The 18,383-nt window shown below is 41.4% G+C and overlaps 1 protein-coding gene across 14 annotated transcripts in view; it reads right to left on the bottom strand.

The window, feature by feature from the left end:
* Positions 1–18,383, bottom strand: part of Ptprt (protein tyrosine phosphatase receptor type T) — a 1,077,234-nt gene that overhangs the window by 155,682 nt on the left and 903,169 nt on the right. For 6 of the 14 annotated variants that reach the window (XM_057780246.1, XM_057780251.1, XM_057780250.1 and 3 more), the window contains one exon: positions 11,295–11,323. The exons of 4 other annotated variants lie outside the window; for them this stretch is intronic. In XM_057780246.1, the coding sequence (XP_057636229.1) occupies positions 11,295–11,323 (29 nt within the window). Of the gene's footprint in view, positions 1–11,293; positions 11,324–18,383 lie in introns of all 14 variants that reach the window. 4 more of the 14 variants (XM_057780248.1, XM_057780255.1, XM_057780252.1 and 1 more) reach the window with 1 other exon arrangement.

Below are 18,383 nucleotides of genomic sequence, written 5' to 3'. Positions count from 1 at the left end.
AGAAAAATAAGATGTCAATTTGACAGTGGGAAGGCATGGGAGGGGTTAGAGGACAGGTATCTGGGAGAGGATGTGGGGAGAGGGAGAAGGAGGCAGATGCTGTCATTCCATTTTAATTAAAAAATTAAACAAATACAAAAGGAAACATCTTATGCATACTTTATTCCCAGAGCATTGTTGGGCCATTTAACTTGCAAGATTTTTTTCCTCACAGTTATCAATGACTGCCTCCCCTTTATGTCTTTAATACTCCTCTAGGCATTGAGCACCTTATTTTACAGTTACTTGTTGACATGCCCATGTTCTTTTTAAAGCTATGAATCCATTAAAAGAAGGGCCTTATTTATTCATTTACTTACCTTTAACTTTTTAAATAATTACTCAGAACTCAGCTCTGAAATTCACACAAAGAAATCACTCAGTAGCTCAGTAGGTAGTGTCTTCTCTATGTGACAGAGAAGCCACACTCATGAAATCTCAACAATATGGTTTCCTAACAAGACCTATACAGTGACAATACCAGTCACCATGCCAAACTGGACAAGCCCTAGATGAAGAGCTACAGGTAATTCATGGTGAGAGAGAGAGAGAGAGAGAGAGAGAGAGAGAGAGAGAGTTATTTTCAGAGATGACTCCTTGACCAGTTGTCCAAACCCAAGTTTTATATTTATGTATACCAGAAACACTAAATGAACTCAGCTGTGTTCATTAACACACACACACACACACACACACACACACACACACACACACACACACACACACTAATTAACAATGAAGAGGCCATAAATTTGAGGGGGAATAGAGGGGAGATGGGAGGAGTTGAAGAGAGGAGAGGTAAAAAAAATGGTGTGAACACATTAGTCATGTATGAAATCCTCAAAAGTAAAAATAAAAAAGAAAGAAATCCCTATTCCATGTGCATGAATGAAAGCCTGACTCTCCAAAGCTGTTTTGAAATGGCAGTGTTGTGACTCCCATTTTACAGATGAAAAACAGAACCTGAGATAGAGTTAAGAGATTCCTCTAAATGACAGGGCCAGAATGCCCAGGGCTCTTTCCTGATCAGATCCATCATCCATCTCATAATAACTTGCTAAATACCTCCAAGCCTAAGCAGACAAGTGGGTAATAAGTAGGAAAGCCCTTCAGAAGAGATAAAGCATTACACACAAACAAGATGTAATCACTATCATCAGTGGGAGCATGGCAGGGCTTAACTAAAGCATTTCCTTCCCATTAAAAGCACTCTGTTGAAATACCGAGAAAAGCATTTTCAGTGTGTGCATTCCATAATTCTATCTTCGCTTAGGCCCTGCCTGCAAGAAGAAACCTGACTTTGAGGATGTTTGCTGAAGATGTATTTTCAGAAGAACATCTGCCTCTGCCCTGGGGACACATTGCTAAGTGTCACTATTGTAATGGCAGTTGACTGGAGTTGTGTCGACAAGTGGGTATTGCTATAGTCTTATCTGGGATATTTTGGAACTCTCCCAGGTGGGGCTATATAGGAATGACCCCATAATCTTCATACCAGCACAAACAGCTAATGCCCATGGAGAAGATCGTCTAAGGAAGAATTCTTTAGAGTCAACCTAATCAACAAACAAGGAAAGAAGTACCCTAATTGGCTGATATATAAAGTGCTCATAAGCTATGAAGAGAACATCTTCTAAGGAAAGACACAGAACATACTCAAACCCACTTGTCTCTAGTGGCCAAATTATATATAAGTCAATGGGAATGTTACAGACTGTGCTTTTTTGATGAGGCTCAGTGAGATTGACAGGCTTCACCTGTATTAGAGAAAAAGGCAGAGAAAGACGAGGGTAGAAGAAAATGAAGAGTGATGGAGTCACAGCATCAGCCTTGGTGGCAATTCCATGGGATGTTTGGGAGCTAGAGTGGCTTGGATAACCCCATGTTGACGACTGTATATTTCATGAGGGTACTGTATCCACCTGGAGAGGCAATATCAAACATAAAGCTCTAAATAGGGCAGTTCATCAGCCTCTATTGAGAGTGATTAATTCCTTCCTTCTAGAAAGAGACTCAGTATTTTATCACATGGGAGCATCATCTCTGCCCAAGCTTCAGTCACCCCTCTCCATCAGCAGACAGCTCACACACCTCCCTTTACCATCTAACATTCAAATGCATTTGTAGAGCAGAAGCGTGTAGAATCATAGCCAGATGTTTCTAAGCTTCAAGGCATCATTAATATCTGGTTGGTATGGAAGCTTAAGCTTAGGTATAAATTTAAAAGTATGGAATAAATATCTTTTCCTATCTTTGGAGGAGAAATGGTCCCCTGTATTTTTTCTGATTAAAGCGACAGAGTTCTGACTTATAGATTGGCTCTGTTTGGTATTCATGACTGATATGGTTTTCCTCTAATCCAATAGAGTAAACAATAAAGCATCCTTCAGTGGCAATCCCTTCCCAAATCTATCTGCACACATGATCTAACCCATTACATTTATATCTATCTCACAGTGACAGCATTCATTAATTTCATGCATTTATAATTGTGATATGCAACTTTGAATACAATGTTTCTAGTTTGAATTCAATATAAAACTACAAAACCATAGTGATCTGAAAGCCTACCATCAACATAAGCCAAAATAAATAAAAATGGATATTAAATAACTTACACAGAATAAAATACTATAGCTCAATAGAGATAAAGCATGCATGGAGGGATATCCACGACAGACACCAACTCATTGTGCTGCCTGAATTGCTCTGCTTACTGAGCTGGTTATAGGGCAATGAAAAGTGGGTACTGAATAGCGACTGTATAGTAGGAGATGGGCATGCAGCTTTTTCAAGAAGATCATGAATGAGCTAATATGTGAATGAATGAGATACAGGTGGTGTAAAGATGTGAGCCCAGTGTACAAATTTGATCTGTGTGAACTGGACAAGGCCCCAATAAGAGAACGATGCTTCTTGTTAAATATATCAGAACTTTCTAGACACACAAGGTGGGGGTATTCTAGCAAGAACGCTGCAGGGACAAAGGTCCAATACAATGGAAGGGACACATCCATCTGCATGCTGAAGATTTCAGGAGAGTTTTCTCAAAGTCATCACACAAAATACTAACCTAAGATGCTGTGGTAGTTTGAATGTAATTGGCCCCATAATTTCATAGGAAATGGCACTATTAAGAGGTATGGCATTGTTTGAGTGGGTGTGGCCTAGATGGAAAAAGTGTATTACCAGCGTTTCAATCGACTCCCTGTTCCCTGCAAGATGTAGTACACACAGCTACTCCTCCAGCTGTCCATCATAATGATAATGGACTGAACCTCTGAAACTGTAAGCTAGCCATCCCAATTTAAAGTTTCTTTTATAAGAGTTGCCATGGTTATGGTGTCTCTTCATAGCAATAGAAACCCTAACTAAGCCGGGCGGTGGTGGCGCACGCCTTTAATCCCAGCACTCGGGAGGCAGAGGCAGGCGGATCTCTGTGAGTTCGAGACCAGCCTGGTCTACAAGAGCTAGTTCCAGGACAGGCTCCAAAACCACAGAGAAACCCTGTCTTGAAAAACCAAAAAAAAAAAAAAAAAAGAAACCCTAACTAAGACAGAAGTTGGTACCAGATTCTTGGGTATTGCTGTGATAGGCTGACCATGTTTTGCTTGGAGTAATAAGGACTTTGGGAGTTTGGGTTAAGAAAGCAGTGGAATGCTCATAAGAGATGCTTAATGGGCCATAGTAGTAGGAACATGTATACAGTGGTGCTGAATGTGATTTGATGAACTGATCAAGAGGTTTCAGAGGAGAAGAACATTAGTATGTTGCCTAGAGACTGATCTTATGATATTTTGGTGAAGAAAGTGGCTGCTTTTTGTCCCTGCCCAAGGAGTCTGCCTGAATCTAAAGTGAAGAGTTTTGGACTAATTCTGTTGGCAGAAGAAATCTCAAAACAACCTAGTAGAGATTCTGAAGTGTGGCTATTAGTGGTAATTCTACTGCAGATTTGTAATAAAAAGGAACAAGCTGAGCAGGGTAAATTACAAAAAGTAAATTTTGAGAAGCAAAAGAGCACCAGGAAGTGGAATGGAGCTAAATCCTGTGTTCAAGGAGATAAAGGTATTAAAAAATGGAATTTAAGGAGTGTGGAGACCTCAGGGCAAGATTATGCCCAGCTAAATTTTTAACTTGTGAAAAGAAACTAAAGAAAAGTTTAGAGCCAGGTGTGGTGGGGCACACCTTTAATTCCAGCACTGGGAGGGCAGAAGCTGGCAGATCTCTGAATTTGAGGCCAGCCTGGTGTACAGAGAAAGTTTCAGGACAGTCAAGCATAGGCACCGAAGGACAAAAAGCTGATGAAGATGTAATTGAATGAAGGGTCCATGTTCCAGCCCCAGTATGCAACAGAACTTGGCAACTTTAGCCACGTGGTCCTGGCTTTAGACTTAAGGATAGAAGAAATGGGTTATGAAATTTGTCTCCACATCTAAAAAAAGTCACTGAGCTTAGGCATGTGTCAGGGATGGCCCTACACAGGCTTAGAGAGGCCATTGCACGAAGCTGTGAAGTTGAAGCCTGGATTACCTTCGAGAACCCAAGATGTTAGAGGTGCCAGAGCCGTAGGATTCCTGCTGAGGAAAACTGCTAACAAGGCATGGAACCAGCCCGAGAGAGAGAGAGAGAGAGAGAGAGAGAGAGAGAGAGAGAGAGAGAGAGAGAGAGAGAGAGAGAGAGGTGCTGCAGTCAACAAAGCCGAAAGGAGCTGGGGATCTGAAGAGTGTTTTTGACATCAGAAATGAAGATGCAGAGTGTGGAGTTTGCCCTGCTGGTTTTCGGACTTGCTTTGGTCACTATGCCCCCTTCTCTACAGTTTGGAACGGTAATGTATATCCTGTGCCATTACTTGTTGGAAGTCTCTGATCTGTTTTTTATTTTGATTTCATAGGGGATTATAATTAAGAGATTGTATGACCCTCAGAAGAGACTTTGAACTGTGGACTTTTAAATATTATTGAGACTGTGATAGACTATGGGGAATTTCAAAGTTGGACTAAATTAATTTTGCATTATGATATTGTTACAATTTTATGGGGGCCAGGGAGTGGAATGTGGTATTTTGAACGTAATTGTCTCCCATAATGTCATAGAGAGTGGTTCTCTTAGGAGGTATAGCTTTGTTGGAGTGGGTACAGCCTTGTTGGAGGAAGTGTGCCACTGTGGGAGTGAGTTTTGAGGTTTCCTATGTTCAGGATACTGCCTAGCGTCTCCATTGACTTCCTGTTGCCTACGAGATGTAGAATGTTCAGAAACCTCTGCAGTACCACATCTGTTTCCACACCACCGTGTTCCCATCATGATGATAATGGAACGAGTCTCTGAAAGTGTAAGTGAGCCCCTACAATTAAATCTTTCACTTGTATGAGTTCCCATGTTCATGGTGTCTCTTTACAGCAACAGAAACCCTAACTAAGAAAGCTTTTTTTTAAAATCATATAAACTCGAAACCAGGGAGGATTTAATGTCATAGGGCTATAAATCTTGAGGTTGAGACAGGAGGATTGCATGTGTAAAGTTAGCTCTAACAACTTAACAAGACCTTGTCATAAAATTAAGAAGAAGTGATAGGAAGGTGTGGGGATACTCGGTGGCAATGCCCTTGCCCAGTGTGTACCAGGCCCTGGGTTCAACTGTCGACATTCCTCACCCAAAATCCAGACCTCAGGCTATTGTTTCAAAGAGACTGAGGCTATCTGCTGTAGGGCCTACAAATTAACAGAGATAGTACTGATTTTGTCTTGCCTACATGATAATGCCTTGGAGGAGACCACCCTCCTTCAGGGTGGTTTGACCTTAGACTGTGATTATGCCCTGGCTATTCACTTGTCAACATATTTTCTGCCAGCTCTGGGTAATTGGTATTGATTGTCTTGAATGGCTTTCTTCGAGCCCCATTTTTTCCTTGTCTTAATTCAAAATGACCGATGAATAACAGAAAATGATTTTTGAGCATCTCTTGATATAATCATTTGTAAATGCCTCCTTAAATATATTGTGGCAAGGATACCTGGTTGGTAACAGGTGGAGTGTAGACAGCAATAGGCATCGTGGAAAAGAACTTGGCCTCTTTTGTCTCATTTAAGGCCCTACCAAGAGCTAGGCATTTTTCAAACATTTTATCCATTGACTCTTTACAAGACATCTTAAGGCATGTGTTTTAAAATGCTGTTTACATATGAAGAAACCAAGGCTCATATAAATAAAGTCATATATCTAACTCACACAGTTGCAAACTTATGAACAAGCTTGCCTTAGAGTTAGGAAAAAAAGGAAAGTATAGGTACTGTGATAATAAAATACGATGCCATTTTTATTTTAACTTTAGCTGTTCCATTGTTTGATTTTACCTAGTTCTTTAATTCCACAGACAGTTTCTGGGGGTTCATTGTGTGTACCAGAGGTACCAGATACCACAGAGATAACATGAAACAGAACACAAGCTGAAAATGCATATGCCCCTGCTCCTGATACAGAGTCAGTGCAGAGAAAGTACAGAGGAGTAGGGTGGGACCGTGTTCGTGAAGGTTCAAATAATCAGGGAAGGCTTTTTGGTGGAGGCAGCCTTTGATGCAGACCTTGGATTCCCTGAAATCAGGGGACAGAAAATATATAAGAAAGGTCTAGGAGCCCCACATAGTAGTTGAGACAAGCCAACCAGGTGGATGTCTCCCACCTTTGTGACACCTACACAATGCACATGTCCAAGACTTAGTAATTTAGGTAACTGCTCTCTCTTGACCACCACAGTGCGTAAATTCTTAGTGATTTTTTAAAAAGACTTACTTGACTAAAATGCCTCTGTTCAGAATAATTACTGTGCCTATCACATACTCTGAGGTAAGTTAACCTGTGGACACATGCCAGGTCTTAATATCCTATCCAAAGGCAAACACTGAACAGCTAAAGTTGCTGAGAACTGCCTTAATATAGGAAGGCAAACAAGAATCCCACAGAGCATTTATGCCAGCTTAGAATGGAAGGAATAAGAGCTTCCATTTATAAAATGCCTACTGACTTTGATTATCTCTTGATAGTACATATATACTTTTCCATTATGTTGGGAAGTCACTGTCACATCGTCATTCTGCAGATGAAGTCTCACAGTGGTCCCCTGATTGTTTAAGGTGAAAACCAGTAGAAGTAGGAGAGGCAGGTCAGGAATTCTGATCTAGGTATGACATCTGAACTTTCATTATTCTCTCTCTCTCTGTCTCTCTGTCTCTCTGTCTCTCTCTCTCTCTCTGTCTCTCTCTCTCTCCCCGTGTGTGTGTGTGCACGCATAGAGTGTGTGTTTGTGTGATGTTCTAAATTCTTCTGTGTCTCTGGGTCTCCAAATTCCAATCCTGCTTATATTGTCACTTTCTTTATCTTGGTCACTCTTTTCAAAGGCTTTCTAGGTAACTAGATTTGAATTTGGATCCTGGGCAAAGGCTCCCTAAGATAGAATTCTATCTGTCTAAGAGTGGTTTGGTGAGAAGAATGGTTAGAGCTTAGAGTTCACATGGGCCTGAGTTTGAATTCTGGCCTGATTACTTTGCGTTTTATCTATGGGTTGTAAACACATCTTCAAGGCTGAGTTCTGATATCAAAATAAAGCCAACACAGTGGCTGATTTCTTACAAGGCTTGTTCTAAACATTAGATATGCTGGACACACAGTAGGGGGCAACTGGAAGTTTCTTTCATTTCCATCCTTTGTTAATTGGTAGAGAGTATTCTAAATTCACCTTGGCATGGTCAACACCAACTGCAGGATGTTACACATATTAGAACCTTAAAAAAGCAGGGTGACCTCATCCTCCCCCTACTCTGAGAAGTCTAGGATCAGGTAAACTATGGCCCAGTAGCCTGATACTTTGTTTTCTGTATTAGTGGTTTTTTATTGAAAGAGAGTCATACTCTTTCATGAACATTTTGTTTATGATTGCTTTATTCAGAAAGTCAAAGATTTTACTATTTGGTACCTTCTAGAAAGCTTGTGGACTTTAGTCTTATTTGCATATCTTTTCAGTGAGGGTGAGTATATGAAAGCTGTTTGGCTTTGAGGATAGAGAAATTCTTCTATTTCTTATACTCTGTATATTATCATGTGCCTTTATTTTATTTATTTCTGTCTTAGATTTTATTCATCCCATTTTATGATATATGGTATTTTCTCTCCCTCCTATTAAACATTTATACATGAGTGAACTTCTTCCTTCTTTCCTTCCTTCCTTCCTTCCTTCCTTCCTTCCTTCCTTCCTTCCTTCCTTTTTTCTTCCTATTTATTTCTTTGTATTTACTTCTAAATTCCTAGAACCTTGACAGGAGCCTGGCACACAGTAGGCACTTCACAAATGAGTCCATTAGCATTGACTTCATTGTAAAGGTTAGGTTAGATAAATGATGCTAGAGACTTTGTTTTTGTGGACGATCTGGGGGACTTTAGAGAGAGTGTGTTCTAGACTTCTCTGAGATGAGTATCATCTTTTTCCTTTTATCTGTTATGGAGGGGACAACTGGACTTCTGGTTTATTTATTGCTTCTTAAGGTGTAATATGGACACTGTCTAGAAAAGGACGTTGTCATGGTGCAGTTTCTAATTCAGGACATTAGTCTGGTGTCCTAGATGCTGCATTTGCCACAGTTACTTCCTACTGCTAAGATTGCTGGTCTGTGCCCTGAGTACGAAGGTTTTTCACTCAGAATCTACGCTGGTACTTAGAGGAAGGCTTTCATATTTGTGGAACATGGAGACCACCATTGTCTTTCATTCTTTTCTGATATTTTCTTAACTTTTATTTATGTGTATGTGAGAGTGCAGATATGTGCATACTATAGCATGCATATAGAGGTCAAAGGACAATTTTAGGAGTGGGTTCTCTCCTTCCACTGTGGCTTCTGGGCAACAATCTTGGATTCTCAGACTTGTGAGTGAGGACTTCATCCTAGTGAGCCATCTTGCTGACCCATTTTCTTTATGTCAATTCTTTTTTTTTTTTTTTTTTTTTTTTGGTTTTTCGAGACAGGGTTTCTCTGTGGTTTTGGAGCCTGTCCTGGAACTAGCTCTTGTAGACCAGGCTGGCCTCGAACTCACAGAGATCCGCCTGCCTCTGCCTCCCGAGTGCTGGGATTAAAGGCGTGCGCCACCATTACCCGGCTTTCTGTCAATTCTTGCCTCTAAACAACTTGCCTCCAGACCTCACTTTCCATGGCTCCCCCACCTCTATCATCTAAAACCTCCTTGATGTCCACCATTTACCCCATAACTCTCAGAAATGACTTCTGTTGGAATTACCAGGTTGTCCCCCACAGCTACCTCTGTTCTCCGTAGCATCTTCTACAGATAATGACTTCTCCTCTTTTCTCCTATCATCTCTTTGCTCTGCCAACCTGCACCTCCTCTTCAAACCTCTGCCTGTAGACTGTTAATCATGATCAGTTTGAGAACCTCAGCCCCTCACTCTCTGCTTTGTTCCTATTCTTTCTCTAGTCTTAATTGCCCCACCCCATAGTCTCCTATGCCATCCTCAGAGGATGGTTCCAAACACCCCTCTTGCCTAAATTCTACTTCTCTATTCCTGAGGTTGCCTGGGACATTTTTACTTGGGAATTCTACCAGCTTCCTTAGACTAAATATATCTATAGTCATATTTATTTCTTTGCTCATAACCATTTCTCCCTCCCCCAGATGTTTCTCTTTCCAGTATAAGCCACTCTTCCTCCTCTTCAAGGTTCATTTACGGATTAAGTACAATTTCCCTTTAGTATTGAGAAAAATGAGACTCTGAGTCCAGAAACATTCTCAAGGCTGTACAACAACTAAGGTAAGACTTGAACCCAGTACTCCATGAATCCTAAATCTCCTCCTCATTCTATCACAACAGCTGCGTGGTGTTACATGCACACATTTTTGCAAATGCAATTCAGAGCAATGTCAATGTTAGTTTCTCCAGAATTGGGTAAATCTAACTCTAAATCCACTGGCAGGTATAACCATCCACATTAATGAGCCTATACTTACTTCGTGTTCCTATACTATGTGCATATACCCAATTTTCAACTGTTATTTCATCATTTGTCCACGCTGATCTCTTAGATAGACAAGAGCACCACAAGGGTGAGGCTTTAGGTCCTCGCTATTTTTCCATCCGTTCTAACTGGAATGCAGTGTGTATAATCAATGTGTGTTTGCTGAATGAATGAACAGGTGAGGTAAGTGTATAAGGACCTTTGGTAGTAGAAGTGGAGGACACTGGTCCCTATATGAATGATGGCGATAGTATTACCTTCTGTGCCCACAGCATGGCACTAACTGAGCACAATAGGTGGGGAAGCCACCTTCTGATTCCATCTCCACCTGTGGAAGTTTCAGCGGAAGGCAATTGAGATGCAAGCTTTCTCACAAGGCTGTGTTTGCCAAGGGTAAGGGAAGACCTTGTTTACTAAGTCCTGGCATTCTGAGCTCTACTGCTATTTTTATGCAGGCTTAATATGTAATAAGTTCTCATATTCCTCTCTGAACCTCATTTTCCAAATCCAGAGAGGCATACTGGGAATATAAGAGTATTTTAGTGGTTTTACAACTTTTTATCAGCAAGGATCTCTTCTATAAAGTTTCTCTCCTGTACCCCCATGTTTTGCAGAGCACTAATTTAGTAACAAAATCACTATATTTAGTAAGGGTAAAAAGCCAGCAGCCATCTTTAACCGTGAATGGATGAACTGATGAGGTGGCAAAACTAACGTGAAATTCCAAACAGGGAGTTTCAGTTTAAAGCCAAGACCTTGGATGTTTCTCTCATCCTCCAGACTGGATTTGGACCAAGTCGGGCTCCCTGTAGTCTACCTGGCACAGTGGAAAGAGCCACTGGACTCTTTTCTATCCCTTCAGCCCCAAAGACTACTTCCCTGAAGAGGCACAAAGGGACCCAGAAGTTCCTGCCATCTGTGATTCTGTCTTACCTTCCCTCCTTCTGGAACTGAGGTGCTGCTCATTAGAAACTGACACTCACAAAGGAGAACTTGCCCCTCACATCTCCAAGGGCATGAGGGCGAAACCAGGATGACAGAAACGGAATAGACACGAACAAGGACAGCGTGTTTGCAAACGTAAAAGCATCCACACAAAATAAAAGCTTCCGGACTACAGATGACTAGACAGAAGTGGATATGAGAGGCCAACAGACAATCAACCAGCTGGTGCAGGAGGGAACGCATGCTACAGCCGCTCTCACAGAGCACAAAGCAGTTAACACCGGCTCGATACTTACAAGTAATAGGAGTAGGAATAAGCATTTCTTCTATATATTGATGGGCAGTCAGATGAAGGAAATGTCCAAAAGGGGGAAAAAAGAAAAGACAAACAAAGAAGAATTAGGTTTATATGAAATCATGAATTTTAGAAATGCACAGCATTTTAGTAACCCTAAGCTCAAAGAGATGCAGCATCTGCTTACACATCACCTACTATTAGTGGCGGAAGAAGTGAGAGGGACCTCACCTCTGACAGAGACTCCTCGCCTCCTGCAGAGGAAGCCAAGTTTCTTGTGGCTGTCTGCACTGTTTGAAAGTTCTTCCTTGTGGGTAACTAAAACAAACTTCCTTATAATGATGGATTTTTGAAAGTCTGGGTAGCTTTCTGTGGCCCCCTAGAAATAGACTACCAAACTTTCACATTCCATGTTCCTAGAATCCAAGCAACGACAGACACAGTGGCACTTGTCATCTCAACTATTCCACAGAAGATCACGTCCACATGAACTCTGTAAGAGGGCATGCCCAGTACAGGGAAACAACCTGACAGCATCATTGCCAGCTCCCCAGGCACCCACATTTCCAGGCTCATGTGTAGTATCCAGTCCCCAGTAATGAGTCATAGATGACCCTGGGCGACAAATAGAATGTAGTAAGATTGTGTTCTTGGCTTTCTAAGCTGGGTTTTAGGAAAAAGAAGCTCTGTGGTTCCTTTGTGCTGCTCCTCTCTATTGGATGCCCGAGTATCCATGTAAGTAATTCAGCTTCTCCATAGCTGCCATGCTGGAAAGATCACATAGAGAAGCCCCAAGATTACAAAAAGGGAAAGAAATGACCAAGTATCTTCCAGTCCTTCCAGCCCAAGACAGAGTTCCAACAAGTTATCTCAGCTGAGACCCTGAAAATCACAGAACAAATACGTTTCCTTTATGCCCTACACAAAGTGAAGATCTAGGCAGAGTACAAAAATAGTAATTCTTCACATCATTAGTTTTTTTGAGAAGGAAGAATCATAACCCAAGGTGTCAACAGATCCCAACTTGAATAAACTCTGCCTTTATGTTCTCATCTACGGCTAATGATTTCCCAACTGTATCCCAGAATTCCAGAAGGTCTTCGGAGTGGCCAGAGGGAGGGAGGATGTCATGAAAGGGGGTCTTCTGGTCCTCTGCTACTCACCAGAGCCAGGGCACCTCAGTTTGTGTCAATTTTGTACCATCTAACATTTCACATGGCTAAGCTTCCTTTTTGAAGCTTAAATAATCACTGCCTTCAGGCTTTTCCTAATGTCCCCACTAGCTCTCAGCTTCTAAGCAATCACAAACCTTTATGTATGTCCATTGTATTCCCCTTGCTGTAACTTATCTTATGTTGTAAGAAAATAAATAGGGATGTTTTTATTTCACATTGGTTTTATCTACACTGACAATAATACATGATGCATTTGAGGATTGGGAAAGAATGCTAAGAAATTCAGGTTCCCAAATACCCTCCTGAGTGAGCAAGAATCATTCTGTTTATTCTTGAATGATTTGATTAAATGTAATTATTATCCTTTTTTTGTCACAGGAAGACTCAGTCTTTAGAACCACAGAGGTGTGAACACATAGTCAGACCATAAAGGTGTGAACACCACCTATTCAGAGCTCAGGATTTCCATCTTTCAAGTTAGAAGTAGCAGAAGCCCCCAAGGCAGGGTTAGCAAAGCCCAACCCAATATACCTAAAAGTCCAGAAGAAAGGTGAGTAGTAAGAAAACATGCTTTCTTGGTAGGCTGAGCTGGGGGAAATGGACCCCAACATAGCAAGACCCCGTGACCACCCCTGCCCCCAGCCAAACTGTTCAGGATCCTGGACCAAATGAATAATGACCCTGGAGAATGAAAGGGAAAGACTCAGATCTGTGATGGACAGAAACTGGATAAACTCATACAAGTTGTCAAATCCCCATCCGCTAGCCACACAGATTGCCACTACTTCATCTTCTTCTTCCCCTATGGCTGGGGCAGTGTCAGAAAATGCTGGTCTTCAGAGGCAGGAAGCTCAGGATCCAAAGATTTCTTGCTATGATTTGACCATCTCCTTGGAAGCTGATGGTGTGACTTGAACCCCCAATTCATATGCTGTTGCTATCAGATGTTTTCTGGGGTGACTGAGACCAGAGAAGAGCATCAGGGTTAGGATAGGGGGTGGAGGGTCATGACGGAACTGGTGGCTTTATGAGAAGGGGGAGACATACTCAGTCTGCCCGCTGGATGATGCCCTCCCACCCTGTGGTGGGTGCAGCAAGAAGGCCCTTCGCAGAAGTTGGGCAGATGCTGGCAGCATGCCATTGAATTACCCAGAATGATATGAAACAGGTATTTTTTTATAAGTCACCCTGTCTCAGGCACTTTGTTACAGCAATAGAACTAGACTAATCATTTTACGTATTTTCGACAACACGAGAAGAGTCGAGTGTTCTAATTTCAGCTCTTTCACTTGCTCACTGTGACATTTTAGACAAGCAGACCCACCCCCCAAACCTGTTTCCTGATCCATGTATTCAGTTGTTGCTACACATGATAGACACTTCAAATAGCTTTGGGTCCTGGAACTAGAAGGTCGAGTATTCCAGTACCATCATTTACAGCTGCATGGTCTGGAACAAGTAATTAAATAGCCCCTTGTTCCAATTCCTCTGTCTCAGACATTGGAAACAAAGAGTACCTATTCCTAAGAGTAACCATGGCTATATAGCAATTTACATTAGATGACTTTATTTAAATTATATCCAAATATGATATGACATAATATACATTTTTCAAAATTACATTAATCTAAATTAGCATTAGTCAATACTAATCTATATTTGGAATATGCTAAGGATAAATGAAAGGTAGATTATCTCTCACCCCATATACAAATATAAAATATTTGCTGCTTCTTTCTTACATCATTAGGACAATGTTTATTCTTTGGTGTAGTGATATTTTGTTTGTGCTTTAACAAATAAAGCTTGCCTGAAGATCAGAGTAAAGAGCTAAGCTGCTAGAGACAAGGGAGCGGTGGCACACACCTTTAATCCCAGGAAACAGAGGCAAAAGGATCTCTGTTAGTTCAAAGCCACCCTGGGCTATACAAGATGGAATCTGTTTAAATGAGAAACAGAACTCACACGCCTTTAATCCCAGTACTAGGGAAGTGGAGACAGGAGTGATATGGCTGGGCAGAGAGAGGAATATAAGGTGGAGGAGACAGGAGCTTAGTACAGTCTGAGGAGGCAGCAGTCAGAAGCAGTCAGTCTGAGGATGCAGTCAGAGGATGCAGTGTGAGGACAGGATTGCCCTTCTGGTCTGAGAATTTGGTAGAGGTAAGAGGTCTCTCTAGTGGCTGGTTGCACTGCTTCTCTGGTCTCTCGGCTTTCAGCTCCTAATACTTGACTCCAGGCTTTTATTTAATAAGACCAATTAGAATTCATCTATACTTTGGAGAACAGTGAAAATAGTTATCAATAATAATAAAATGAAATCAAATATATAGGTACACTTATTAGGTACCAATACTGTCTTATGCCCTTATCACAGATTAGCTCGTGTGTTTCCTTACAGCTATCCAAAGAAATAGACACTATCATCTTAGTTTTATAGAAGAATAAACTAAAACAAATGGGGATGAAGATGACAAACCAGTATCCCGATTTGATGGCATCACCTCTCCAAAGGCCATGTTCTTAACCACTGTGTAGTCATAAAACAGGGTACCAGAAATGGACCAGACATGATGATGCCCCATGCCTCAGCTCTTTGAATTTTCTCAAAAATGTATACATTGTTACTATTACTTTTAACTGAGGAACCCAAGGCTCTAAGTGGATATTTTTCACTCAATCAAAGATTTTGAGCACCTGTGGAGAAGTTGGACCGCTTCTGTCCTGAGCTGAGCTTCCTCTCTATTGGCAGCTGCTTCCTCATAGGCAGCAGGTGTTGTTCAGTATTCTGATTCTCTGAATTTTCTGTTCTCAACATTCAAAGTTCACCTTCTCTAAGGCCACCTCCTCCCAACAACATGCTTCCTTCTTCCCATTTAAACATAGACTGCCTGTTTTCTGAGTTGTCTCAGAGGTCACCAAAACTAGTGCTGTCTCTGAGCTTTCATTAATGAAACTCCAAGAACGGCAGGGATCAGCGTTTTTTCTAATAATGGGCAATCTTTCCTCAACTAAGCCGGAAAGTTACAGATATCTGCTCTGTGACCACAACACAGTTTACATGTGTGTATTCTCTAAACCTTGAAGAAGATTTACTGAAGGTCTGAATTTACAAGGATACAGTGATATTGCAGATAACAGATTGCCTGAAACCAAAAATCCAGCTGTGCTTAGGAGGGGGGAAGAAAAACAACATCCCAAACTTAATAAATGACATACTACAGAATCGCCTTTTTGCTGGCTGACAACACTGACTTCAGGTAGGGTTTCTCTTTGCTCTATATCATTTTAACAGTGCTAACTTGTCTATGTAATCACATATTTGGTCATTTACCCATCTGTCTAGCCCCTAAACTTACCCATCCATCCATCCATCCATCCATCCATCCATCCATCCATCCATCCATCCATCCATCTATCCATCCATCCATCCATCCACTCATCTAACAATTCATCCCTCTATCCACCTACCCTTGAAATTAACCCTCCCATTCATCTGATCATCCACTCACTCAGCCCTTCATCCATCCAACGACACATTCATTATCCACTCAAGCATCATTTAATTATTAATTAGAAAACTTTCCTGAGAGTCTACTAATATACCTGTCTCTGCCAAGTACTATAGATAGACAAATGAGATTCTGATCCAGCCCACCTGGTCTAATATGAAAGCCAGGCAAGAAAATTATATAGAGGAGACAATAATGATAGCTTCCACTTAAATAGAAGACAATTACTTATGTTCCAGATACTAGTGTAAGGCCATTGCAGGAGAGTGGGCAGGGGGATTGTAAGATTGTAAGAGGAGGCAGATGACTGGGAGGAAACAGTAGGCACAGCAAGGCAGCTGCAAATATGATTGCACAGCCGATGATGCAGCATGCACAAGGCACATGAAAGCTCAAGCCAGTCATAATCCCAGGGTGCAGAGAGGAGGCGGGTACAAGTCCAAGACCTAGTTAAGGAGCTGTTGGCAGTTGATACATGTGGGAGGAAAGTTGGTTTTCTTTAAGGCTACAGTCCCTGATGGGGTTAACATACTCCCGTGGAAGGACACACATCCAAGGATATATGAGCAGTATCAACTACACTTGATACACTTATTTTTAAAGGGAATATAAAGTTGGACGGGTGGGGAAGAAGTTTTGGATGTGTGAGGAGTGGAGGGTAGGATGAATGTGGTCAAAATACATTGAGTAAATTTCCCTAAGAATAAAAAGTGAAAATAAAAAGTAAAAAAAGCTACTTTTTAAACAATAGGGCATATACCAGCTAAACCAGATATTATTCTAAGTGAATCATGTAGACAGCCTCATATAGACAAGGAAAAAGAGGATCAAAGAAGTGACCCAGAGTTACACAGTGGGTATGTGGAGTGGCTGCTGGGTATTAGTATCTGGGAGTCTTCCTTCAAGAGTCCATGTTCCCAAGTGTTGAGATATTTTCTTCCACAGTGAGTTGATACGACAATGGGCAGGTGTGGGACCATACCGCTGGATGTGGGAAGAGAAGGCAGATAAGGTAGATCGGAATCTGCCATGCTTAGATTGAGGCACAGAGAAGACAGGCTGTGAGTGACACTTTTCAGGTACATGGAACTCTTCTATGAACTGAGTGGGTGGGGAGTAAAGTGAAAATGTCATGATATTGCTAAGGAACTTTGTCTCCATCCCAAAGGTCACAGGGGAAACTCACAAAGCCATATGGACAGATACTTACTCTAGATGAGTGATCCTCAGAGCAGGGTAAAGAGAAAGTGGAAAGGGAAAAGGACAGTGACCACAGAAGACAGAACAAGAGTCAAGACAAGAGACATGGGGGCTTCTTTCACAATCATCATGGGGAGGGAAATAAGCGGTAACGTAAAGGGTGATTAAGACACAAAATCCACAGGTGACTTAAGTGTGAGCAGCTGGAAGAGGCTTCCAAGCTTCCAGGCTGGGTAGCTGTTCAATGCGAAATAAATAGAAAGGTATGTGCATGCGTGTGTGCATGCCTGTGATAAGAAGTCATTTAGTGCGAGGTGGGTATAAGGTGACACCTTTCATCTGTTTTTTTTCTTACTTCAATGGCCCTTTTAAAATTATGCCACACAATTTCGCATCTCAGTTTAGTGTGGCTCGTTTTATATGTCATCCAGGTTAGGTAGTATTATTTAAGAGTGAGACACAGTACTGTCGCAGAGACATGTGATTTGGGGCAATTTTCTAACACTCTTTGTGTTTTAGTTGTCTGACATACAGGATATATGTGTGTGTGTGTGTGTGTGTGTGTGTATATCTTATATGTATAAATGTGTACTTAAACACACTATAAGCCAATAATATGTCTTGTAAAAGCTGGTCCAGGGGGACTTAGGCTTTCTGATTGTCTCACTCTTTTGTTTTTATTTAGCTTTTCTTTCTAAACAATGTGGTATCTAATGGCACAGACCGTGAATTTTTGAAACAGTGTCCTCTAGACTTACCTCATATGTCTTAGGACTTGCTCTAACACTGATGCTGGGTACTCATATTCGTATCTATATTCTGAAGAATAATACACTTGTTAAGAGATAGTGCTAGTTTTCATCTGTTTTAAATTCACTGGGATATTCCATTCAGTTTTTGTTTGTTTGTTGCAATGCATGTTTGAGTCAAGGAAGAATCAGGATACATAGCTGGTAATCCAGTAGAGTGGATAGTGTGTGAACACAGGTGACAGCGGTGAACCAGAACATAAGGTGGAGCTTCACAGAGGACATCCACATAGTAGGGCCATGAAATGGTTACTGGAGAGGGGACCAGAATTTGACCTTTATATAGGTGATGAAAAAACACAAGTACTGATCAGGAGTGAAGCTCACAAATACAACTACAGGAGTCAGGGTGATGCGAGGGGCCCTGAAAAACCACAGTGAGCATGGGGGCAGAACTT

The sequence above is a fragment of the Chionomys nivalis genome, chromosome 9 (assembly GCF_950005125.1).
Source record: "Chionomys nivalis chromosome 9, mChiNiv1.1, whole genome shotgun sequence".
Lineage (NCBI taxonomy): Eukaryota > Metazoa > Chordata > Mammalia > Rodentia > Cricetidae > Chionomys > Chionomys nivalis.
This window is presented reverse-complemented; position numbering and strand designations above follow the sequence as displayed.